Below are 27914 nucleotides of genomic sequence, written 5' to 3'. Positions count from 1 at the left end.
GGTAGGCTGCAGGGCACTCCGCCGGCGAAGGATAACAGTTAATTACACAAGTCTCCATACTCTTATATTTAAGGTGTGAACATCCGAATTCAGCGTAATTGTCGTCAAGCTTGTCACCATTAATCAACAATTTAGCAAAATGGATAAGGTTGTTCTCAACGTTTCGGGAAAGAAGTTTGTGACGTTTTGGAAAACTCTGAAAAAGTTCCCAGATACCAGACTCGGAAGGCTGTCCAAGACGTCAAAACATTACGACTCTGCATGTGACGAGTTCTTCTTCGACAGAAATCCGAAGGTGATGACTGTTGTGCTGGACATGTATCGGGAAGGGGAGCTGCACTTCCCCGTCAATGTCTGCAGCGCCTGTGTTAAACAAGAACTTCAGTTCTGGGACATCCCCGAGGATTTTATTTCTGAGTGTTGCTGGAAGAGGTATTCGATTGGTAACGAAGATAAGGCCATCGTGGACATTATTGAGAGTTTTATGAGTGTTGTCCCCGAGTTTACTGACAAGGACCACGATACCTGGAGGAAGAGGATCTCAAACACCCTGGAATACCCTACATATTCCAGTGTTGCTATGGTAAATCAGTGATCACAGCATGTACTTATGTATTGCCTTTTTCTCAAACGCAACTCTCTTTGCCCTTCTGCCATCCTTCCATCTAACTATCCATGTGTGTATAACTGTGTTAGTGCGTTCGTGTTAGTGTCTGGGTGTTAGTGTTTGTGTGTGTTTGTGTTTGTGTGTGTGTGTGTGTGTTTGTTTGTTTTTGTTTTGTTTTTGTTGTTGTTGTTGTTGTTGTGTGTGTGTGTGTGTGTGTGTGTGTGTGTGTGTGTGTGTGTGTGTGTGTGTGTGTGTGTGTGTGTGTGTGTGTGTGTGTGTGTGTGTGTGATATCTGCCTACATTGTATTGCGACTTTATTAGACTGACGTCCATCACCGTGCGGCTATATCCGGGCATAGAAAGCACTGATTTATCACGCAAATAAGACATGACTATTGTGATGCAAGTATAATGACAGTATAATGATTTATTTTACTCATTAGCTTGTAGCTGATTGTTTATTTTATATCAAATTGCAAAAGTCTGTTATTGCCTTATTCTCACAAAAACACCGTTTATACTTGTCAGTTGTGTGTTGATCTAAATATTTTTTCGCAGCGATGAGGTTGATGTTGTTGATGTTGATGCCAGTGTAAGTGATGTTGATGATGAGGATAGTGTTGTTGATGTTGATGTTGATGGCGAGGATAGTGTTGGTGATGTTGATGTTGATGGAGAGGATAGTGTCGGTGATGTTGATGCTGATGCGGATGGAGAGGATAGTGTTGTTAATGCTGATGCTGATGGAGAGGATAGTGTCGGTGATGTTGATGGAGAGGATAGTGTTGGTGATGTTGATGATGGTGTTGATAGAGTTGGTGATGTTGATGGAGAGGATAGTGTCGGTGATGTTGATGTTGATGGAGAGGATAGTGTTGTTGATGTTGATGGAGAGGATAGTGTCGATGATGTTGATGGGGAGGATAGTGTTGGTGATGTTGATGTTGATGGAGAAGATAGAGTTGTTAATGTTGATGGAGAGGATAGTGGTGGTGATTTTGATGGAGAGGATAGTGTTGGTGATGTTGATGTTGATGGAGAAGAAAGAGTTGTTAATATTGATGTTGATGGAGGGGACAGTGTTGGTGATTTTGATGGAGAGGATAGTGTCGGTGATGTTGATGGAGAGGATTGTGTCGGTGATGTTGATGGAGAGGATAGTGTTGGTGATGTTGATGGAGAGGATAGTGTCGGTGATGTTGATGTTAATGGAAATGATAGTGTTGGTGATGTTGATGGAAAGGATAGTGTTGGTAATGTTGATGGAGAGGATAGTGTTGGTGATGTTGATGGAGAGGATAGTGTCGGTGATGTTGATGCTGATGGAGAGGGTAGTGTTGGTGATGTTGATGGAGAGGAAAATGTTGGTGATGTTGATGATGATAGAGAGGATAGTGTTGGTGATGCTTATGATGATAGAGAGGAAACTGTTGGTGATGTTGATGATGATAGAGAGGATAGTGTTGGTGATGCTTATGATGATAGAGAGGAAACTGTTGGTGATGTTGATGATTATAGAGAGGGTAGTGTTGGTGATGTTGATGATGATAGAGAGGAAACTGTTGGTGATGTTGATGATGATAGAGAGGGTAGTGTTGGTGATGTTGATGATGATAGAGAGGAAACTGTTGGTGATGTTGATGATGATAGAGAGGATAGTGTTGGTGATGTTGATGATGATAGAGAGGAAACTGTTGGTGATGTTGATGATGATGGAGAGGATAGTGTTGGTGATGCTGATGATGATAGAGAGGAAACTGTTGGTGATGTTGATGATGATAGAGAGGATAGTGTTGGTGATGCTGATGGAGTGGATAGTGTCGATGATGATGATAGAGAGGATAGTGTTGGTGATGCTGATGGAGAGGTTAGTGTCGATGATGTTGATGGAGAGGATAGTGTTGGTGATATGAATAACTATCCACACTGACAGAAGTCACATGCTCAGCCAAATACCTGAATGTAACCTTTCAATCCTTCATTAATGAACTGATGAGAGCCTCTTCTTCCCAGGTGTGACTTTAGAGGGGTCATTTTTGTCACTGCATCCCAAGATAAGTTGCAGCCTCGTGTGTGGTAGTGGCCATTGCAACTGTACATATTGCCGCGTTTATTCATATCACTCACGTCAACATCCGTGGTCTGATCAATATAGATGCATAACCTTTTTCACATATCCTAGATATAGCACACATTTTTTTCATTTCATTGTATTCAAATCCATGTGTCATGGTCAATTAGTGCGTCCAGCCTTCTCCTATGTTATTAAATAACGAGGGCGATCACACAGAGCCGATTGATTAGAAACTGAACTGATGTGATTATGCGTTCACCACTGCTAACAACCTAATCACTCCAGTGTAAATATTTAACCTATGCGTGTCTAGATGTTGACACGATTACGCAGAAACACACTTTTTATCAACGGCAAACCTGTTTTGTTTTACTAGATGATCATTCGATGTATACCAGTCGAGATAATTCATCTTCCATATTTAGCCCATCCCCGATTACCCAGTGTGTTATGTCTCCAGTTAAATGTGATGACTAACTTGGGACCATTCGCCTCAGCTTTTGTTTTAGTCCGGTTCGAATAACACCAAGCTACAAATAGCCTCCCCATCAGGATTACTCTGTTAACAAGACATGATTGAAAAAAAACAGTATTCGACTGGTATTGGGGTGTGACTCTATACGGCTTGGAACGTCTTGCAACATATGGACTGACCCCAAGAAATTATTTCTTCCAGCTAAAAATTCCCTTTAAACAGTCTTCTGATTCGATCAAGGAGTGGGTGTGACTCCGCTTTGAAAGTATTTAAAGTATATCGTGCTTTGGACTGAAAGCCCACAGTGATGCAAGTACCATCGATATTTGTGGGGAGGGGGAGGGGGAGGATTGGTTTACGTCACATTTCAAACGTCATTATATTGTTGACTTAAACAATGCAGATGTAGGTGATTCTAAAACAGCTTGACATGTTCAAACTCTAAACTGCTCGAGGATTATAAACTTTACAATTACTAAGATTGTGGATGAGGAGCATTAATAGCATAACTTCTGATGTAAACTGACCAAGACACCTTACAAACCTTACCAAACTTACATGTGAACACGTTGGGTCAAAACCCTGAATAGTATTACAAAACCGTTGAGAATCAATCACCAAAACACAACCAAAATAGTAAAATAGTGATACAGTGCCCAGATCAATGGAACTTGAGTTTGCAGTGAAGCTTTGGCTTCACTTACAGCATGCTCACCTACACATACATGGGTATAAAGACACGATTTACTGTTCATTCGCACCCATATCGTTGAACAGTTGAGATTAACCTTCAATAGAAAGAAAAAGCTGCTGGAATGATGCATCAAGGAGCAACGCATGACGACGTCGCAAGGAGTTTTGGCTGTAGAAGAATGACAGTCACCAGACACATGACCTGATTCAGACAGACTGGGCGGACGAGAGACAGGCCTAGGAGTGAAAGACCTCCTGTCATCACCAGCCAGGGAACTGTACATGCGTATCCTCCATCTGAAGAACGATATTGTCACTGTGACGTCATCAGCTGAGGCACTCACCCTGTCAGTCGCTGGACAGTGTCCAGAAGACTACGTCAGTACAATATCAGACCTTGCATACCACTACGAGCCGTAAATGCTGACGCTGCAATACTGGTGAAACAGAAATTGACAAAGAGTCCTGTTCCCAGAGAGCAGATTCAATTTTTTTCTAGCAGATGGAATATTTTGTGTCAACCTCCGACAAGGAGAACATTGCTGTATTCCGTTTGGAGCTGGCAGAATCTGTAGCTCTGTCAATGCGGCATCATTAGCCCTGTCTAGACAGCATCTGTAGCTCTGTCAATGCGGCATCATTAGCCGTGTCTATACAGCATCTGTAGCTCTGTCAATGCGGCATCATTAGCCGTGTCTATACAGCATCTGTAGCTCTGTCAATGCGGCATCATTAGCCCTGTCTAGGCAATATCTGTAGCTCTGTCAATGCGGCATCATTAGCCCTGTCTAGACAGCATCTGTAGCTCTGTCAATGCGGCATCATTAGCCCTGTCTAGACAGCATCTGAAGCTCTGTCAATGCGGCATCATTAGCCCTGTCTATACAGCATCTGTAGCTCTGTCAATGCAGCATCATTAGCCCTGTCTAGACAGCATCTGTAGCTCTGGTAATGCGGCATCATTAGCCCTGTCTAGACAGCATCTGTAGCTCTGTCAATGCGGCATCATTAGCCCTGTCTAGGCAGCATCTGTAGCTCTGTCAATGCGGCATCATTAGCCCTGTCTAGACAGCATCTGTAGCTCTGTCAATGCGGCATCATTAGCCCTGTCTAGACAGCATCTGTAGCTCTGTCAATGCGGCATCATTAGCCCTGTCTAGGCAGCATCTGTAGCCAAGTCAAGACAGCTCTGGTGATTTTGGAAGGAAAAATCACTGGACAGCATAATATTGACAAATCTCTCTACTCTTTGAGAAGAATGGCGTTGCATCCCATTTCTTGTGATCAGACCTATCACATCTTCTTATCATGGTCGAGTCCGGGCGTGCATTGATGCTTGTGGTGGGAATACGCAATACTGACTGACAATTATGGCATTCTGAAGGATTTAAGGGAGTTTTATGTGCTGATTTCAGTCTTGATGGTTGATCGAATACTGAACAACTGACTCAAACTGACTCCTTCAAACTGTGGACACAATCGAAGTTATTTTGGTTCTCATTCATGGCATAACTTGTAATGATGTTCATATATAATTCATGTCTATTGACAATACAAGTATATTTATGTTGTATTTTTTCCTATTAAGGGTAAATGATGCTTAATGGGCATTTCGCATTAGTCAAAAACTGTTTCAGTCAAATCACAGCGGGAAAAGTAGAGTCAATAACCTTGTCCAAGGATACGACACAGTGACTTTCATGATATGGCATGTTCAAATCGAACATTTGAAATGATTATAAAAAGATAAGTGTGACAGGCATACTGTCTAACATGCTGATGTCTCGAGTATACCTTTGCTCTCTGTATTGATGAGGATGAGCCATATGGCTGTCAAGACTTTTCTTTGAGGATGAGATATTTTTAAAGTGGTTGGCGATTTTAATTGGAAAACATAACACCATCTCTAGGATGAAACAAGTAACACAGTCCGTATTGATAACACACACCATCTCTAGGACGGAACAAGTAACACAGTCCGTGTTGATAACACCATCTCAAGGACGGAACAAGTAACACAGTCCATGTTGATAACACCATCTCAAGGACGGAACAAGTAACACAGTCCGTGTTGATAACACCATCTCTAGGACGTAACAAGTAACACAGTCCGTGTTGATAACACCATCTCAAGGACGGAACAAGTAACACAGTCCGTGTTGATAACATCATCTCAAGGACGGAACAAGTAACACAGTCCGTGTTGATAACACCATCTCTAGGACGGAACAAGTAACACAGTCCATGTTGATAACACCATCTCAAGGACGGAACAAGTAACAGTCCGTGTTAATAACACAATCTCTAGTATGGAACAAGTAACAGTCCGTGTTGATAACACCATCTTACAGTCCGTGTTGATAACACCATTTCTAGGACGTAACAAGTAACACAGTCCGTGTTGATAACACCATCTCTAGGACGGAACAAGTAACACAGTCCATGTTGATAACACCATCGACATAACAAGTAACACAGTCCGTGTTCATAACACCATCTCTAGGACGGAACAAGTAACAGTCCATGTGGATAACATCATCTCAAGGACGGAACAAGTAACACAGTCCGTGTTCATAACACCATCTCTAGGATGGAACAAGTAACACAGTCCGTGTTCATAACACCATCTCTAGGACGGAACAAGTAACAGTCCATGTGGATAACATCATCTCAAGGATGGAACAAGTAACACAGTCCGTGTTGATAACACCATCTCTAGGACGTAACAAGTAACAGTCCGTGTTGATAACATCATCTCAAGGACGGAACAAGTAACACAGTCGATGTTGATAACACCATCGACATAACAAGTAACACAGTCCGTGTTCATAACACCATCTCTAGGACGTAACAAGTAACAGTCCGTGTTGATAACATCATCTCAAGGACGGAACAAGTAACACAGTCCGTGTTGATAACACCATCTCTAGGACGGAAAAAGTAACACAGTCCGTATTGATAACACTGACTCTAGGATGGAACAAGTAACACAGTCCATGTTGATAACACCATCTCGAGAACGAAACAAGTAACAAAGTCCGTGTTGATAACACCATCTCAAGGACAGAACAAGTAACACAGTCCGTGTTGATAAAACCATCTGAAGGACGGAACAAGTAACACAGTCCGTGTTGATAACACCATCTCAAGGATGGAACAAGTAACCCAGTCCGTGTTGATAACACCATCTCTAGGACGGAACAAGTAACACAGTCCGTGTTGATAACACCATCTCGAGAACGGAACAAGTAACACAGTCCGTGTTGATAACACCATCTCGAGAACGGAACAAGTAACACAGTCCATGTTGATAACACCATCTCAAGGACAGAACAAGTAACACAGTCCGTGTTGATAAAACCATCTGAAGGACGGAACAAGTAACACAGTCCGTGTTGATAACACCATCTCAAGGATGGAACAAGTAACCCAGTCCGTGTTGATAACACCATCTCTAGGACGGAACAAGTAACACAGTCCGTGTTGATAACACCATCTCTAGGACGGAACAAGTAACACAGTCCGTGTTGATAACACCATCTCAAGGACGGAACAAGTAACACAGTCGATGTTGATAGTACCATCGCTAGAACGGAACAAGTAACACAGTCCATGTTGATAGTACCATCGCTAGAACGGAACAAGTAACACAGTCCATGTTGATAGTACCATCGCTAGAATGAAACAAGTAACACAGTCCATGTTGATAATACCATTTCTTGTACGGACATGTTACGTCGTTAGAAGAATTGCTTAACCTAAACTGTGGATTTCACTCAAAGTTAGCGATGTAGTGTTTCATATGCCTGCCAGCCTATGACTTGACAGGGGTCTTTGGTCCCGTTTCACAAAGCATCGCAGGGCGACGATTGTCGTGATTCTATGTTGAGGTATGATAGGTCGAAAGTCGTAGTGCTGCGATCGCTTCGTGAAATGTGTTCGCTGAAAGGACCGCAATTGCCTTACTTGAACATATACTGAACCGCAAAAGAAACGTCACCCCAAGTAACATTGCATGAAAAGTCATTTGAATATCTGGGTAAATTTTGTCAAAATTTCAAAAACTTAATATTACCTTGTCCGGGAAAATGAAATTGGATGATAAAAAAACAAAGCAGATGACAATAAAACCGATCGCTCAAACGCATCGCGGCAACGGCCATGGTAACCCGATGCACGTGAGTTGCGTGCAAATTGAAATGCACATGCGTTCCCCCATTTCTTGCCCTATAAAAATCCACCCAGATCGGATAACATTCATTTGTTATTGAATTGCTACCATATGCCAAGATTGACAAGAAATCAGGCCTTTGACGATTGCAAGCTAGACAAACCGCCCGACAAGTAGCCTATGCATTTCAAGTCCACGTAAGGATCATATAGAGGCTCCAGCAACGGTACCAGACCACCAACACTACAGATGACCGACCACATAGTGGAAGACCAAGGGTCACCACCCGACGTCAGGATCGTCAGATTGTGGGACAGCATCTTCAAGATGCTTTGTTACTGCAGCGTAAATTGCTCGACAGACCATGGGGACACACCAGGGACACATTGGTGCGGTCACCGTGCGTCGACGATTGACGAGCAGATACCTCCACTGTCACAGGCCACACCGAGGACCCATTCTTACACCACGTCATCGCCTGGACCGTCTTCAGTGTTCAACACAGCGCCAGCATTGGCGCCACCAGCAGTGGAGAAGAGTCCTCTTCTCAGACGAGAGCCGTTACTGTATCTCAACAGCCGATGACAGAGAGACAGTCTGGCGACGCCATGGGGAATGTTATTCGGATGCTTGCGTTGTTGAGAGAGACTCGTTGGGTGGTCCGAGCATCATGGTGTGGGGTGGAATTGGTCTTGTACAGAGGGTCGGCCCTGTGGTCTTCAAGAACATCGGTCCAAGGAGAGGCAATGGTGTCACAGCAGCTCGGTACATTGATCAAGTCTTGAGACCATACGCCATACCTCATTATGCACGTCGCCGCAACCACGAGTTTCAGCCCATGCCCACACTCCGAGAGCAACAAGAGACTTCCTCCAGCAGAATGTCATCAGAACCAAGCAGTGGCCTCTCCTCAGTCCCGATTTAAATCCCATTGAGCACCTGTGGGGCGAGATTCAAAGACGGCTGAATGACGTCCGACCAAGGCCGACAACTGCAGCTGAACTGCGTCAGGCGTTCCTCAGAGTGTGGGCTCAAGTGCTTATGGCCTTCATCAACCGCCTCATCCATTCCATGTATCGACGTTGCACGGAAGTCATCAATGCACATGGCGGACACACGAGATGTTGACTTGTGATGCCATTTTCCCAGAGACTAGTGTTGTGTTTCACTTAAAAAACATTTGACACTTTAATTGCAACCTTGATGATCATTTTTGACAAGATTCATCTTTTTAATATGTCTCACAGTATGTTTACAGTGTTTGGACAAATAAGGTTTCTCATATCTATCAATGGTGACGTATCTTTTGTGGTTCAGTATATATGGCAACCATGGCGTTAAGGAGGATTTGGTTCCGTTCCCCGAAGCGATACTTCTGCTACGACGCTCGTAAATCCCATGCTGTAGAATGGATGTACAAACGTCTTAGCGCGTCAATGTCTGGAAAGATGCCATGGCCTGGTTCCCCAAAGCGATCTTAGCTCCAACACGATCTTAAGTCCCATACTTAAAACAATGGTAGCGCTAAGATCACTTTGTGGAACGGGGCCCTTGCCTTGACAGTTGGTTTTACTGTGTGAATTGGAACAAAGACGTCGATGTCGCCAATGTATATGTATGTCTACCGTCACAGCAGACATATAGTTATGAGATAATTTTAACTCATCCCAACAATGATTTGTTGAAATTGAATGTATGAATAATATTGACTGTATACCAGTTCCAAGATTTAAGCATTGATGTACATGTTATTGTTATAAATGACTTCTGATTGTTGAAGGAACCTAACCTTAACCTACTTTGGGTTACTGTGACAACAAAGTAAACTTCGAACCACAAAACATTGAAGATGCAATAAGTATGAATGAATGAGTTTATTTTCTCAAATCATATGGGAGAGTTAAGTTAGGTACAGTCATTTAGATCACAACATCAAACAGAATGGGGATAGTTATGCATACTATGTCGCCTTATTTACCTATCAGTGAAACATGACAAAAAAAATATACAACTTTATGAATACGTGTACCACATATAGATACATTCTTCAACTTAATAAAATATCTGAATGTTGTGGAGTTACTGGTTGATCAAATACACACATGTACATAACCATCGGGGTTCGGGAATAACGTCATATATGCGTCATGGCGACGCACCACAGGGCACGGGGAGTTGACGATATACGAGGAAAAGGGCGAAGGTGCAGCACATATCCTCTTTCGTAGTCAGCTATCATCGACGTGTTGTAAAACTGGACTATATGTACCGATTGTTTGGCATTGAGTGTTTATCATTTGATGATTTGACCCATGCGTCTGGGGTGCACAGCTGCATGCCACCCCTTGTCACTGCATGATGACATGACGGTATATCTGCATTCTAGTCAAAGTAACCCAAATCACACGTTGTCACTGCATGATGACATGACGGTATATCTGCATTCTAGTCAAATTAAAGTAACCCAAATCACACGTTGTCACTGCATGATGACATGACGGTATATCTGCATTCTAGTCAAAGTAACCCAAATCACACGTTGTCACTGCATCATGACTTGACGGTATATCTGCATTCTAGTCAAAGTAACCCAAATCACACGTTGTCACGAACGTGGGTGTACCTTGACGTGTTTGCTGAAAGTCTATAAAAAGAAAGCTGCAAATGAATAAACAAATTTAACCGTTGCAATAAACTGCATCGAGAGTTGATACTGTGTGTTTGAGAACATTGATTCTATTGTGCGCGAAGTGTATTAGTGGCGAGAACTAGAAGGAGGTCTGCTCATAAAGAAACTGTCGGAACTAGGTTGTAGCTACACGATATCGATCTATATTGATTATCGATTACGTTGTTTCAAATGAATTCGGAATCGGATGCCGGGTTCATCATTATTGGGAAGGTAGATCAGTGTAGAAGAAACCACCGAGGGAATCCTACGAGGTGTTACCACAATTTCAAAAACTCCATATCGAGTTACACAAACAGCCAGTAGGTTTATAATGTCACGGTACTTCACCCTACAACAGTCTTACCCGATACTCCTTTAACAAGCCGGAGGACATTGATACCAGGGAATGTCCTGACCACCGGGAGGAGCGAACAAGTGTCCACATGTGCAAACATATTTCAAACTGCTTTGAAAAAAAACTTTAAGTATCTAAATACAGATCTCCTATGTTTCTCTCTGGTTAGCTACATACGTCGTGTATTGCCCATGACTCCCCAGTGTTCCTTCAGGAGACTGTGATGTGCAGCAAGTACCATGTTACATGTACATGTATTGTGATATCCAGCAAGAACGATGTTACATTTATTGTGTATTATGACCTGAAGCAAATACTTGTGTTGTCTTGTGTGTCGTGGTGTAAAGGCAGGTTCGTGTGTGTGGTGCAGTGAAGGCAGGGTCGTGTGTTTGTTGTTGTGAAGACAGGGTCGTATGTGTGATGGTGTGAAGGCAGGTTCGTGTGTGTGGTGCAGTGAAGGCAGTGTCGTGTGTTTGTTGGTGTGAAGACAGGATCGTGTGTGTGATGGTGTGAAGGCAGGGTCGGGTGTGTGTTCGTGTGAAGACAGGGTCGTGTGTGTGTGATGGTGTGAAGACATGGTCGTGTGTGTAATTGTGTGAAGACATGGTCGTGTGTGTGATGGTGTGAAGGCAGGGTCGTGTGTGTGTTGGTGTGAAGGCAGGGTCGTATGTGTGATGGTGTGAAGGCAGGTTCGTGTGTGTGGTGCAGTGAAGGCAGGGTCGTGTGTTTGATGGTGTGAAGGCAGGTTCGTGTGTGTGGTGCAGTGAAGGCAGGTTCGTGTGTGTGATGGTGTGAAGGTAGGGTCGTGTGTGTGATGGTGTAAAGGCAGGGTCGTGTGTGTGATGGTGTGAAGGCAGGGTCGTGTGTGTGATGGTGTGAAGGCAGGTCCGTGTGTGATGGTCTATGTATTGGTGTGAAGACAGGGTCGTCTGTGTGATTGTGTGAAGACAGGGTCGTGTGTGTGATTGTGTGAAGTCAGGGGAGTGTTTGTGATGGTGTGAAGGCAGGGTCGTGTGTGTGATGGTGTGAAGGCAGGGTCGTGTGTGTGATGGTGTAAAGGCAGGGTCGTGTGTGTGATGGTGTGAAGGCAGCGCTGTGTGTATGTTGGTGTGAAGGCAGGGTCGTGTGTGTGATATTGTAAAGGCAGGGCCGTGTGTGTGTTGGTGTGAAGGCAGGGTCGTGTGTGTGTTGTTGTAAAGGCAGGGGGTGGGTGTTTGTGATGGCGTTAAGGCAGGTCCGTGTGTGATGGTCTATGTATTGGTGTGAAGACAGGGTCGTCTGTGTGATTGTGTGAAGACAGGGTCGTGTGTGTGATTGTGTGAAGTCAGGGGAGTGTTTGTGATGGTGTGAAGGCAGGGTCGTGTGTGTGATGGTGTGAAGGCAGGGTCGTGTGTGTGTTGGTGTGAAGGCATGGTGTGTTTGATAGTGTGAAGGCATGGTCGTGTGTGTGATGGTGTGAAGACAGGGTCGTGTGTGTGTTGGTGTGAAGGCAGGGTCGTTTGTGTGATGGTGTGAAGGCAGGGTCGTGTGTGTGAAGGCAGGGCCGTGTGTGATGGTGTGAAGGCCGGGCCGTGTTTGTGATGATGTGAAGGTAGGGTCATGTGTGTGTTGATGTGAAGGTAGGGCCGTGTGTGTTATGGTGTGAAGACAGGGTCTTTTGTGTGATGGTGTGAAGGCAGGGCCGTGTGTGTGATGGTGTAAAGGCAGGGTCGTGTGTGTGATGGTGTGAAGGCAGGTCCGTGTGTGATGGTCTATGTATTGGTGTGAAGACAGGGTCGTTTGTGTGATTGTGTGAAGACAGGGTCGTGTGTGTGATGGTGTGAAGGCAGGGCCCTGTTTGTGATGTTGTAAAGGCAGGGCCCTGTTTGTAATGATGTGAAGGCAGGGTCGTGTTTGTTTTGATATGAAGTTAGGGCCGTGTGTGTTATGGTGTGAAGACAGGGGCGTTTGTGTGATGGTGTGAAGGCGGGGTCGTGTTTGTGATAGTGTGAAGACAGGGTCGTGTGTGTGATGGTGTGAAGGCAGGGCCGTGTTTGTGATGTTTTAAAGGCAGGGTCGTGTGTGTGATGGTGTGAAGGCAGGGCCGTGTGTTTGATGGCGTGAAGGCAGGGTCGTGTGTGTGATGGCGTGAAGGCAGGGCCGTGTTTGTGATGTTGTAAAGACAGGGTCGTGTGTGTGATGGTGTGAAGGCAGGGCCGTGTGTTTGATGGCGTGAAGGCAGGGCCGTGTTTGTGATGTTGTAAAGACAGGGTCGTGTGTGTGATGGTGTGAAGGCAGGGCCGTGTGTGTGATGGCGTGAAGGCAGGGCCGTGTTTGTGATGTTGTAAAGACAGGGTCGTGTGTGTGATGGTGTGAAGGCAGGGCCGTGTGTGTGATGGCGTGAAGGCAGGGCCGTGTTTGTGATGTTGTAAAGACAGGGTCGTGTGTGTGATGGTGTGAAGGCAGGGCCGTGTGTTTGATGGCGTGAAGGCAGGGTCGTGTGTGTGATGGTGTAAAGGCAGGGTCGTGTGTGTGATGGTGTGAAGGCAGGTCCGTGTGTGATGGTCTATGTATTGGTGTGAAGACAGGGTCCTTTGTGTTATGGTGTGAAGGCAGGGTCGTGTGTGTGATTGTGTGAAGGCAGGTCCGTGTGTGGTGTGTAGTGGTGTGAAGACAGGGTGGTGTGTGTGATGGTGTGAAGGCAGGGTCGTGTGTGTGATGGCGTGAAGGTAGGTCCGTGTGTGATGGTCTATGTATTGGTGTGAAGACAGGGTCGTTTGTGTGATGGTGTGAAGGCAGGGTCGTCTGTGTGATTGTGTGAAGACAGGGTCGTGTGTGTGATTGTGTGAAGTCAGGGGAGTGTTTGTGATGGTGTGAAGGCAGGGTCGTGTGTGTGATGGTGTGAAGGCAGGGTCGTGTGTGTGTTGGTGTGAAGGCATGGTGTGTGTGATAGTGTGAAGGCATAGTCGTGTGTGTGATGGTGTGAAGACAGGGTCGTGTGTGTGTTGGTGTGAAGGCAGGGTCGTTTGTGTGATGGTGTGAAGGCAGGGTCGTGTGTGTGAAGGCAGGGCCGTGTGTGTATTGGTGTGAAGGCAGGGCCGTGTGTGTGATGGTGTGAAGGCAGGGCCGTGTGGTTGTGTGAAGGCCGGGCCGTGTTTTTGATGATGTGAAGGCAGGGTCGTGTGTGTGTTGATGTGAAGGTAGGGCCGTGTGTGTTATGGTGTGAAGACAGGGTCTTTTGTGTGATGGTGTAAAGGCAGGGCCGTGTTTGTGATGTTTTAAAGGCAGGGTCGTGTGTGTGATGGTGTGAAGGCAGGGTCGTGCGTGTGATCGCGTGAAGGCAGGGTCGTGTGTGTGATGATGTGAAGGTAGGGGTGTGTGTGTTATGGTGTGAAGGCAGGGGGTATTTGTGATAGTGTGAAGACAGGGTCGTGTGTGTGATGGTGTGAAGGCGGGGTTGTGTTTGTGATGGCGTGAAGACAGGGCCGTGTGTGTGATGGTGTGAAGGCAGGGTCGTGTGTGTGTTGATGTGAAGGTAGGGCCGTGTGTGTTATGGTGTGAAGACAGGGTCGTTTGTGTGATGGTGTGAAGGCAGGGTCGTGTGTGTGATAGTGTGAAGACAGGGTCGTGTGTGTGATGGTGTGAAGGCAGGGCCGTGTGTGTTATGGTGTGAAGACAGGGTCGTGTGTGTGTTGATGTGAAGGTAGGGCCGTGTGTGTTATGGTGTGAAGACAGGGTCGTTTGTGTGATGGTGTGAAGGCGGGGTCGTGTGTGTGATTGTGTGAAGACAGGGTCGTGTGTGTGATGGTGTGAAGGCAGGGCCGTGTGTGTGATGGTGTGAAGGCAGGGTCGTGTGTGTGTTGATGTGAAGGTAGGGCCGTGTGTGTTATGGTGTGAAGACAGGGTCGTTTGTGTGATGGTGTGAAGGCAGGGTCGTGTGTGTGATAGTGTGAAGACAGGGTCGTGTGTGTGATGGTGTGAAGGCAGGGCCGTGTTTGTGATGTTGTAAAGACAGGGTCGTGTGTGTGATGGTGTGAAGGCAGGGCCGTGTGTTTGATGGCGTGAAGGCAGGTCCGTGTGTGATGGTCTATGTATTGGTGTGAAGACAGGGTCGTTTGTGTGATTGTGTGAAGACAGGGTCGTGTGTGTGATGGTGTGAAGGCAGGGCCCTGTTTGCGATGTTGTAAAGGCAGGGTCGTGTGTGTGTTGATATGAAGTTAGGGCCGTGTTTGTTATGGTGTGAAGACAGGGTCGTTTGTGTGATGGTGTGAAGGCGGGGTCGTGTTTGTGATAGTGTGAAGACAGGGTCGTGTGTGTGATGGTGTGAAGGCAGGGCCGTGTTTGTGATGTTTTAAAGGCAGGGTCGTGTGTGTGATGGTGTGAAGGCAGGGCCGTGTGTTTGATGGTGTGAAGGCAGGGCCGTGTTTGTGATGTTTTAAAGGCAGGGTCGTGTGTGTAATTGTGTGAAGACATGGTCGTGTGTTTGATGGCGTGAAGGCAGGGTCGTGTGTGTGATGGTGTAAAGGCAGGGTCGTGTGTGTGATGGTGTGAAGACAGGACCGTGTGTTTGATGGCGTGAAGGCAGGGTCGTGCGTGTGATGGTGTAAAGGCAGGGTTGGGTGTGTGATGGTGTGAAGGCAGGGTCGTGTGTGTGATTGTGTGAAGACAGGGTCGTGTGTGTGATGGTGTAAAGGCAGGGCCGTGTTTGTGATGATGTGAAAGCAGTGTCGTGTGTGTGTTGATATGAAGTTAGGGCCGTGTGTGTTATGGTGTGAAGACAGGGTCGTTTGTGTGATGGTGTGAAGGCGGGGTCGTGTTTGTGATAGTGTGAAGACAGGGTCGTGTGTGTGATGGTGTAAAGACAGGGTCGTGTGTGTGATGGTGTGAAAGCAGGGCCCTGTTTGTGATGTTTTAAAGGCAGGGTCGTGTTTGTGATGGTGTAAAGGTAGGGTCGTGTTTGTGATGGTGTAAAGGCAGGGTCGTGTGTGTGATGGTGTGAAGGCAGGTCCGTGTGTGATGGTCTATGTATTGGTGTGAAGACAGGGTCGTTTGTGTGATTGTGTGAAGACAGGGTCGTGTGTGATGGTGTGAAGACAGGGTCGTGTGTGTGATGGTGTGAAGGCAGGGTCGTGTGTGTTATTGTGTAAAGGCAGGGTCGTGTATGTGCTGGTGTGAAGGCAGGGTCGTGTGTGTGATGGTGTGAATGGTGTGATGGCAGGGCCGAGTAATTGTGTGAATGCAAGGTCGTGTGCGTGATGGTGTAAAGACACGAGCCCTACCCCAGCACACGTCAAGCTTCACCATCACACAGCCTAAATCAGGGATCCGTTCCTTCCCGTAGACCACCAAGTAGCCGTCGTCCGCACACCATCCAACATCCAACCACATACGGATTACATCACAGATTTGCCCCCGCCTGCATTCATGCATACATCTGACCCTGTTCGCACTCCATCACACAACAGGTTCTTCCCCCAATCAAACTCCCAGTCAGGTGCAGCAGCCTCGAACAATCTCTTAACATTTCCCTGTTGTGCTTGAGCCTCTCGTTCTCCTCCTTCCCAAAACACTCACTCCGGGCTCAGATCACTCCCCTTTGGGCTCAAATCAATCCCCAACATTCTTAAAGTATTCCACTTCCACTGTTCTGTTTTGGCATACAGTTATGAAGCTTTCAGATGTTTATTTGATCTCCGTCTTACCTGAGAGGAAAGAAGATGATTGTCGACATACATTTGTAGACAGTCAATAGTGTGCATGAAAGGATCTGTATGTATTGCTATTGAAAAAACAAGCGCTCGTTACAAATAAGGTTTACATAACAAGTGTAAAATCAACACATCTCTGTCATGTGTACCCATCTGTAGTTTCCATCTTCTTCTGATATCTGTTTCATTGAAGTCATGCGCATACAAAAGAAGATAAACACCTTATATTGTAAAAACATGTTATAAAAAGCTAAATTACTCTGTGATCAACAGGGACAGACCAACTGGGCATCAACTGTTAGACATCAGCTTTACTCATGTAGTCTTGGTAATCAGGACAGACCAGGACAAGGTGAGGTCAGGTGAAATTGGGTTTAACGTCGCGTCCACATTTATTGCACTTATATAGCGACGTGCATGCACGTGTGTGTGTGGTTGTGTTTGGCTGCTTGTACTAGTCCGGACTGATGCCGATTAATAGTGCTAGCTCACTGAGATACCATGTTCCAGTTTAACATGAATACCCCACTCAGATACAATATACTGACTCCGAGCCGACCAGTTCTTGTTTTAGCCCCTAAATGCCGAGCGCCAGACAGGGTAACAACAAGTACCATCTTTTAACGTCTTTTGGTATGACGCGGCCGGGGATCGAACCCCGGACCCTTCCGCTCTCCGGGCGGACGCTCTACCACAAGACCACGGGGGCGGTCCAGGACAAGGATATTCCAGGTCATTTCATAGGTGCTTTTAATCAGACCTTGAATGATATCAACATGTAAAATTGGCATTGTTCGCTGTCATTATCCAATAAACCATCAAGTTTTTTTCCCTCTCTCAAAACAGTTTCTGAAGAAAGCAATATTTATTTAATGTAACATTTCGAATAGCACTTGCAAGATTCAGATGTAGCTCTCACGAACTCTTAATGGAACTCTTAAGAGAACACAGAATTTGTCGGTTTTTTAATTAGACACTGTAGAAAAATGAATACAGTTTCTTGTTAATATGTCCGTTGAATGCTGCACTCACATTACACTAATAAATAGTACATCCGTTACCTTAGTTCAAAGAATTGTTTTTCGTTAATATCAAGTCACAATGTAGTAACGAAAAAACTGTCAATGTACATATTTCATGCTACGAACCTAAGAATTATATTAAAATATGTTACCTTATAGTAATTTTATATACACCCATTACTATATAGTATGTGCTATAAAGTATGGCCTCTCAGTATTATGAATAAACACCACTGGCCGTTGGTCACACCTTCTCATAATATTTATTCATGAGGCGGCAAGTTTGCAAAATTCCAACATATATAAAACACGTAATGTATGTCAGTAACAAAATTCATTTGAAGCAAGGTTGTTCATATTGTGAACGAAAAATAATTCCTTGTTACCGTGTACAAATCTCACACAGAGAGATGCTACAATTTATATATAAAATACTCAAATTTACATTAATTCGTCACGCGTTCGAACTTTATTCAAACAATTCCCAAAACAGACAATATCCAAAACAAGGCCATTCCCCGCATTAAACATACATATGATAGAAAACAACAGATACAACTAGTTATAATAATGTCTGAATATCAAAATTCATCATCAATTGTCACGTTCAGTAAAATGTCACTAGGTTGAAGCTGTCACAGATAAACACGGATCCTAACCAAGTCTGATCTCCTTTGACATAGAGTGTACGAACTGCTTGCGTGACTTCATTCCATCAGCGTGAAAGGATTACACACAGAGAATGAAAGGATTAAAAATCCTGAAGATATCCTATCAACATGGTATTAAGCATTTACTACATATTTTCGCCAATAATACACTGTTGCAGGCACCAAGCACCGACACTCAGAATGCTCATCGGGCCATTGTCTAAATCATAACCCTTAATGAGATCCTGCCTAAAGTTACACAATATTTATAATATAAAATGAGTATATGATATAGTAATAGAAACAAGTAATACAATCATCAATGGGCATTTGAAATAGTAGAGGGGGAGTGATTTGAGCCCGGGGAGTGATTGGGGTCCACGAGGGTGGAGTGCTCTGAGCCTAGGTTATGCCACTCTAGGGTGATTTGCGCCGGGGATTGGGTTTAACCTCCTACAAACCATCGGCCCGCACACCATCACACATCCATTCCGGTCCAAAGACCATCATACACCCGGTCCGGCCCACACACCATCATACACCCGGTCCGGCCCACACACCATCATACACCCGGTCCGGCCCACACACCATCACACAGCCGTTCTGGTGCACACAACACCACACATCCGTTCTGGTGCACACAACACCACACAGCCGTTCTGGCCCACACACCATCACACATCCGGTCCAGCCCACACACCATCACACAGCCGTTCCGGTCCACACACCATCATACACCCGGTCCGGCCCACACACCATCATACACCCGGTCCGGCCCACACACCATCATATACTCGGTCCGGCCCACACACCATCAGACACCCGGTCCGGCCCACACACTATCACACACCCGGTCCGGCCAACACACCATCACACAGCCGTTCCGGTCCACACAACACCACACATCCGGTCCAGCCCACACACACCATCACACAGCCGTTCCGGCCCACACACCATCATACACCCGGTCCGGCCCACACACCATCACACACCCGGTCCGGCCCACACACCATCACACACCCGGTCCGGCCCACACACCACCATACACCCGGTCCGGCCCACACACCATCACACACCCGGTCCGGCCCACACACCTTCACATATCCGGTCCGGCCCACACACCATCACACACCCGGTCCGGCCCACACACTATCACACAGCCGGCTGAGCCCTCACAACATCACACACGTGGACCCGCCGGCAAACCATCTATTAACCCACCCTACTCGCATATGAAATACCGACCCTGTCAGAATCCCATCTGACTAGCCACCCCACCAGCACATCTTTACACATCCTTCCGTACCCACACAACAACGCTCATGCGGCCCCGCGCGCACACTTTCACTAAAACACTACCCATCATGTAATACCTATGTCATTCCGGTGTTCTTTCTTCTCCAAAAAGGCATGGAACGCCGCGAAAATGACGATGGTAGTGGTCATCACGCTGACTGTCATGCTGGGGACGGTCCAGTCACTGCGGGTGGGGCTGCCGGAACTGACCAAGAACAACCAGACGATCAAGAAACTGGACATCATTCTCACCACGGACACGGCTCTTTGGATCAACTATACGGAGATAGTGTGTCTCGCCTTCTTCAGTCTCGACATGATTGCCCGATTTCTAACTTCCCCTTCAAAGAAAACGTTTGTGCGCGACTGGTTGAATATTATAGACTTCCTCCTGGACCTCATCATGTGGCTGGCGTTCCTGCTGGAGTACGGGGGCAACCTACTCGGCCACACTGAGGACCTTCGCCTGACAGACCATGTGCTGAAAGCTCTGTTTGTCCTAAACGTGCTGAGACTGTTACATTTCGTCAGGCAATATGCAATGATGAAAATCCTTCTTCTTACATTCAGGGCCAGCTTTGGGCAGTTACTGCTGCTGTGTGTTGGACTAACAATAGCGGTTGTAATTTTCGCAACAGTGATATATTTTGTGGAGATTGGTATGGGCGTTGATACGTTTGACAATATTCCTATCGCTATATGGTGGGCAGTCGTTACCATGACAACAGTCGGGTATGGAGACTACCATCCCCATTCGCCCCCCGGCTACATCGTTGGGATTCTCTGTTCTCTGTCTGGCATTCTTCTCTTGGCTATGCCGGTGGCTATCATCGCCTCCAACTTTACAGCATATCACATGAACTTGGCCGCCCGTAACCAGCGTATAAGGCGTCACAAGATACTGAGGAAGAGGGCTGGGACTAACAAGGGGTTTCTGCCCCCCGATCACACACAGCTGGAGGACTTTGATGAAAGTGACTTCAAAATGAAAGGACCTGCTATGCAAAATGGAATCTCGCACAATCAGGTCCATCCAATCGGTGAAAAGCACACAAAATTGTGATGCAAAACAAACTTTCGTAAACGGGATTACATAATCAAACAGCATGCGTTGAATAATTAAGACTAAGTGTTCATAGCTTATGTGTCTGAACTTTTAACAATTCCACATATGCTGACCATCCCGAATAAACTGACCTGACGTATAAATCAAACTAATACAGGTGATAGAACAGTCCTTTCATCATATCCATTCATTAATTGTCATGGCATGTACAACTGTCCTCGATATGATACCCCCAGAAAGAACATGATATAAGTTAGCTACAGAATGGAGTATCCATGATTCAGCGTCACAATTCACAGCAATACATCAGCAACACCAACTTGTATATAGAAGATGAGTGAGATGACTCGTTACCACGAGTTACCTACCATCCAACTCTCCTGCGACACAGAGTACGTGTACAACATGAAGTATGTAGCCAGGTGCATCGATGTCTCATCTACCCAGTTATTGATAGTGCCCACAGCAAGTAGATTCCAACATCTGAACTTGTTTTATTCAGTAACATTCAACTGGAACCATACGTTCACTTTATTTAATGAATGGTTCGATGATGCAGAACGCTATCTCACGAAGCTCATTTGCCTTTACAACAGAAACAGCCTCTTGAGATTCAGTAAGCAATGACAATGACTCAGCCTGTAAGTAGATAGATGGAACTCAAGGTCTCATCTCCCACTGGGTACAGGATGCACTCCGTAATCATTCCATGTACTAAGCATAATGTCTTATAATTGTGTATGAGATAAGGACAAACATCAAGTTATATTCATTTTAGCAAAAACATGTATATTTTTTCGATATATTTTCATAGTAAATTATGAACATTTCAAATTATAGTAGACGCTGGTTATGTACACCTGACTGGTATATTGCAAAGTGTGTGTAATCACTTGTGAACGATAAGGTAATGCGTACGCACGTCCTGAGTGCTGTTGTCTCCATTCATTGACATGGCCCTTGAGATATTACGAAAGTCCAATGGTTACTTCTCGTTACTTCGATTAATTTCTCGTAGTTTTGATTATTTTCTCGTTTTTTCTAGTTTATTTTAAAAACCTGAAATTTCATTTTTTCTCGTTATTTTCTCGTAACTTCTATTATTTTCTTGGAATGTATAATTGTTTTTCGTTACTTCGTCTCGACAGTTCGATTTTTTCTCTTTACTTGGAGTATTTCTTTCTAATTTCGAGAAAATAAAAAGGATAGAAATTTCGAGTTTTTTTAATGAATTTGAAATAATGTCAAAATAGTCGATATAACGAGAAAATAATCGAAATAACGAGAATGAAATTGAAATTTCGAGTAAATAATAGAAATAACGAAAATTTAATCGAAGTAACGAGAAAAAAAACAAGAAATTGCGAAAACATTTGAAATAAAGGGTAATTTCGATTTAAAATGAAATAAAATCGTGCTACCAAAGTGGCACCATTAGTCCTTCGTAATATGTAGGGTACAGCCACATACAAACTTTGGTTTCAATGCGGTTTCTGAACACATTGTGAAGTGATGATAGCGTCATAAATAATAAATTTAATCATAAAAGAGATATCATTTTGCGTGTTAAATTCAGTTTTCTGATCGCGCTTTTTACGCATTAAGCATTAAACGTTATCACTCAAGGGTTACAAAATATTCAGATATATTATTGGGGTTGTTTGGAATAGGATATTTTATTTTCAAAACTGATAGTAGATGCTAAGTTAAAACCATAATTGCATCTTTTTACGGAAGCTCGATGGCCAAGTGGTGTAAAGCGTCACAACGGGTTAAAATATGATTTTCAGACTTCACGATATAAAGACAAGCATGAAAATAGTATTTTTGTATATATAAGATAGCTACGCGATACATCGCAAAGAACAAGGCAGAACGAGGTGTGGTTCATTTCACGATGAAGCATTGTTCTATCATGACGACGTTTCTGGAGATTCGAACATGCACTGATGACGTCGTATATTGGACGACGTTATTTTTGAGTGGGGAGTGTCTCGCAAGTTGTTCCACAAAGATGCAGCTCGCCGACAGATCGCATCCAAAGATATGACAATCGGTATGGTTTATGCTCCCTGCAGTGTTTAACTGTACGATAAACACTTCCCACTCGTTGTTCATTTCTTAAATACAATTTGATTATAAAATGGCCCCTTTTCACATTCTGAATCACCAGCCTATATATAGCCACAGAGATCGACAGCGTGTTCCCAAAATGATCCCTTCAATAAAACAATTTAAAACAAATATAAGATGCAAAATTCTGTTTTTATAACTTTCAATATTTATTGTTTATTGTTATCATAACTGGCCATGGAAGACCATGCAACCTTAAAGTGTAGGAGGAAACGTCTCACACCGTCACAATACTGTCCTACGTGTTGTCTGCCTTTCTGTAAGGCTGGTTATGCAAGCTTTGGGGGATTGCCTAAAAGTCGGGCCGGGCCGGGCCAAGACGGGCCAAAGTGTTATTGGCTAATTACTTAATTATCGGCGATCATATCTACATATTATTGATGCAACATACACACATGACACTACTGAACAATCACCAATCCAAAACGTGCAGCATAATTAAGTAATTCGGAGTAAATCACTTAAAAACTAGAAAGTGGAGCTGTGTGTTAGCGTCGCTGATCTAGGTAACATGTAAAAGAGCAATCGTTAAACGAAATAGGATTTGACACGTATCAAATACTTCTAGCTATCGTCATACGAATTTCCATCTGTCGGCATAGCGTTTATATTATAGGAACGTACTATATCTAAGTAAATACCACTTTATAACGTCACTGTTCATCGTATTTAAAGCAGACACGTTGGTTAAAGTAGACCTCTTCTCCCTCTACTCTCGACAGTCACACAGTTCGCTCCGACTTTGCCCGGGCTGCAAAATCAACTTTAAACAGACAGATTTATCTTCAAATGTGATTACCCCTATAGATTAGTGTTATATCTTTATAATGTCACAGATTGCAGTATTTATAGACAACAAGGGGCTCGAAAGTGAAGCCCTTTTCCCTCTACATTCTCAACATAGTCTCTATCAGAAGTGTTTGGCTTGTGTTGGGTCCGACTTGGCCCGGGCGGTCAAAATCAACTTTAAACACACAGATGTATCTACAAATGTGATTAAATCTATAGATTAGTATTATATCTACCTATACACCAATTTATAATGTCCAGGTGTATCGCATTTAAAGAAATCTGCGCCCTTAAAGTGAAGCATTTTTACTTTATTTTCTTTAAAAAATCCAAGTCAGAAATGTTCGGTCCGACCTGGCCCGGGCTGTTAAAATCAACTTAAACCTCACAGATGTATCATCAAATGGATTCACATCTATAGATTAGTATTATATCTACCTATAAACCACTTTATAATGTCACAGATTGCAGTATTTATAGACAACAAGGGGCTCGAAAGTGAAGCCCTTTTCCCTCTACATTCTCAACATAGTCTCTATCAGAAGTGTTTGGCTTGTGTTGGGTCCGACTTGGCCCGGGCGGTCAAAATCAACTTTAAACACACAGATGTAACTTCAAATGTAATTAAATCTATAGATTAGTGTTATATCTACCTATACACCAATTTATAATGTCCAGGTGTATCGCATTTAAAGAAATCTGCGCCCTTAAAGTGAAGCATTTTTACTGTATTTTCTTTAAAAAAAAACAAGTCAGAAATGTTCGGTCCGACCTGGCCCGGGCTGTTAAAATCAACTTAAACCTCACAGATGTATCTTCAAATGTGATTAAATCTATAGATTAGTATTATATCTACTTATACACCACTTTATAATGTCACAGATTGCAGTATTTATAGACAACAAGGGGCTCGAAAGTGAAGCCCTTTTCCCTCTACATTCTCAACATAGTCTCTATCAGAAGTGTTTGGCCTGTGTTGGGTCCGACTTGGCCCGGGCGGTCAAAATCAACTTTAAACACACAGATGTATCTTCAAATGTGACTAAATCTATAGATTAGTGTTATATCTACCTATACACCAATTTATAATGTCACAGATCGCAGTATTTATAGAAGACATGGGGCTTAAAGTGAAGCCCTTTTCCCCTCTACATTCTCAACATAGTCTCTATCAGAAGTGTTTGGCTTGTGTTGGGTCCGACTTGGCCCGGGCGGTCAAAATCAACTTTAAACACACAGATGTATCTTCAAATGTGACTTAATCTATAGATTAGTGTTATATCTACCTATACACCAATTTATAATGTCCAGGTGTATCGCATTTAAAGAAATCTGCGCCCTTATAGTGAAGCATTTTTACTGTATTTTCTTTAAAAAATCCAAGTCAGAAATGTTCGGTCCGACCTGGCCCGGGCTGTTAAAATCAACTTAAACCTCACAGATGTATCATCAAATGGATTCACATCTATAGATTAGTATTATATCTACCTATACATCACTTTATAATGTCACAGATTGCAGTATTTATAGACAACAAGGGGCTCGAAAGTGAAGCCCTTTTCCCTCTACATTCTCAACATAGTCTCTATCAGAAGTGTTTGGCTTGTGTTGGGTCCGACTTGGCCCGGCGGTCAAAATCAACTTTAAACACACAGATGTAACTTCAAATGTGATTAAATCTATAGATTAGTGTTATATCTACCTATACACCAATTTATAATGTCCAGGTGTATCGCATTTAAAGAAATCTGCGCCCTTAAAGTGAAGCATTTTTACTGTATTTTCTTTAAAAAATCCAAGTCAGAAATGTTCGGTCCGACCTGGCCCGGGCTGTTAAAATCAACTTAAACCTCACAGATGTATCATCAAATGGATTCACATCTATAGATTAGTATTATATCTACCTATACACCACTTTATAATGTCACAGATTGCAGTATTTATAGACAACAAGGGGCTCGAAAGTGAAGCCCTTTTCCCTCTACATTCTCAACATAGTCTCTATCAGAAGTGTTTGGCTTGTGTTGGGTCCGACTTGGCCCGGGCGGTCAAAATCAACTTTAAACACACAGATGTAACTTCAAATGTGATTAAATCTATAGATTAGTGTTATATCTACCTATACACCAATTTATAATGTCCAGGTGTGTCGCATTTAAAGAAATCTGCGCCCTTAAAGTGAAGCATTTTTACTGTATTTTCTTTAAAAAATCCAAGTCAGAAATGTTCGGTCCGACCTGGCACGGGCTGTTAAAATCAACTTAAACCTCACAGACGTATCATCAAATGGATTCACATCTATAGATTAGTATTATATCTACCTATACACCACTTTATAATGTCACAGATTGCAGTATTTTTAGACAACAAGGGGCTCGAAAGTGAAGCCCTTTTCCCTCTACATTCTCAACATAGTCTCTATCAGAAGTGTTTGGCTTGTGTTGGGTCCGACTTGGCCCGGGCGGTCAAAATCAACTTTAAACACACAGATGTAACTTCAAATGTGATTAAATCTATAGATTAGTGTTATATCTACCTATACACCAATTTATAATGTCCAGGTGTATCGCATTTAAAGAAATCTGCGCCCTTAAAGTGAAGCATTTTTACTGTATTTTCTTTAAAAAAAAACAAGTCAGAAATGTTCGGTCCGACCTGGCCCGGGCTGTTAAAATCAACTTAAACCTCACAGATGTATCTTCAAATGTGATTAAATCTATAGATTAGTATTATATCTACTTATACACCACTTTATAATGTCACAGATTGCAGTATTTATAGACAACAAGGGGCTCGAAAGTGAAGCCCTTTTCCCTCTACATTCTCAACATAGTCTCTATCAGAAGTGTTTGGCTTGTGTTGGGTCCGACTTGGCCCGGGCGGTCAAAATCAACTTTAAACACACAGATGTATCTTCAAATGTGACTAAATCTATAGATTAGTGTTATATCTACCTATACACCAATTTATAATGTCACAGATCGCAGTATTTATAGAAGACATGGGGCTTAAAGTGAAGCCCTTTTCCCCTCTACATTCTCAACATAGTCTCTATCAGAAGTGTTTGGCTTGTGTTGGGTCCGACTTGGCCCGGGCGGTCAAAATCAACTTTAAACACACAGATGTATCTTCAAATGTGATTAAATCTATAGATTAGTGTTATATCTACCTATACACCAATTTATAATGTCCAGGTGTATCGCATTTAAAGAAATCTGCGCCCTTAAAGTGAAGCATTTTTACTGTATTTTCTTTAAAAAATCCAAGTCAGAAATGTTCGGTCCGACCTGGCCCGGGCTGTTAAAATCAACTTAAACCTCACAGATGTATCATCAAATGGATTCACATCTATAGATTAGTATTATATCTACCTATACACCACTTTATAATGTCACAGATTGCAGTATTTATAGACAACAAGGGGCTCGAAAGTGAAGCCCTTTTCCCTCTACATTCTCAACATAGTCTCTATCAGAAGTGTTTGGCTTGTGTTGGGTCCGACTTGGCCCGGGCGGTCAAAATCAACTTTAAACACACAGATGTAACTTCAAATGTGATTAAATCTATAGATTAGTGTTATATCTACCTATACACCAATTTATAATGTCCAGGTGTATCGCATTTAAAGAAATCTGCGCCCTTAAAGTGAAGCATTTTTACTGTATTTTCTTTAAAAAATCCAAGTCAGAAATGTTCGGTCCGACCTGGCACGGGCTGTTAAAATCAACTTAAACCTCACAGACGTATCATCAAATGGATTCACATCTATAGATTAGTATTATATCTACCTATACACCACTTTATAATGTCACAGATTGCAGTATTTTTAGACAACAAGGGGCTCGAAAGTGAAGCCCTTTTCCCTCTACATTCTCAACATAGTCTCTATCAGAAGTGTTTGGCTTGTGTTGGGTCCGACTTGGCCCGGGCGGTCAAAATCAACTTTAAACACACAGATGTAACTTCAAATGTGATTAAATCTATAGATTAGTGTTATATCTACCTATACACCAATTTATAATGTCCAGGTGTATCGCATTTAAAGAAATCTGCGCCCTTAAAGTGAAGCATTTTTACTGTATTTTCTTTAAAAAAAAACAAGTCAGAAATGTTCGGTCCGACCTGGCCCGGGCTGTTAAAATCAACTTAAACCTCACAGATGTATCTTCAAATGTGATTAAATCTATAGATTAGTATTATATCTACTTATACACCACTTTATAAT

The 27914-nt window shown here is 43.5% G+C and overlaps 1 protein-coding gene across 1 annotated transcript; it reads left to right on the top strand.

Moving 5' to 3' along the window:
• Positions 1–7: 7 nt before the first annotated feature.
• Positions 8–22061, top strand: LOC124119285 (potassium voltage-gated channel protein Shaw-like). The gene is made up of 2 exons (XM_046481744.2): positions 8–583; positions 19814–22061. The coding sequence occupies exons 1-2, from the start codon at positions 140–142 to the stop codon at positions 20762–20764; spliced, it is 1395 nt and encodes a 464-aa protein (XP_046337700.1). The 5' UTR covers positions 8–139; the 3' UTR covers positions 20765–22061.
• Positions 22062–27914: the final 5853 nt, after the last annotated feature.

The sequence above is a fragment of the Haliotis rufescens genome, unplaced genomic scaffold (assembly GCF_023055435.1).
Source record: "Haliotis rufescens isolate VD_foot unplaced genomic scaffold, xgHalRufe1.0.p SCAF_15, whole genome shotgun sequence".
Classification (NCBI taxonomy): Eukaryota; Metazoa; Mollusca; class Gastropoda; order Lepetellida; family Haliotidae; genus Haliotis; species Haliotis rufescens.
This window is presented reverse-complemented; position numbering and strand designations above follow the sequence as displayed.

Coding starts and splice junctions, on each gene's coding strand:
- LOC124119285 (XM_046481744.2), top strand. CDS start 140: ATGGATAAGGTTGTTCTCAACGTTTCGGGAAAGAAGTTTGTGACGTTT. Junction 584..19,813: donor CATATTCCAGTGTTGCTATG/GTAAATCAGTGA, acceptor TTCTCCAAAAAG/GCATGGAACGCCGCGAAAAT.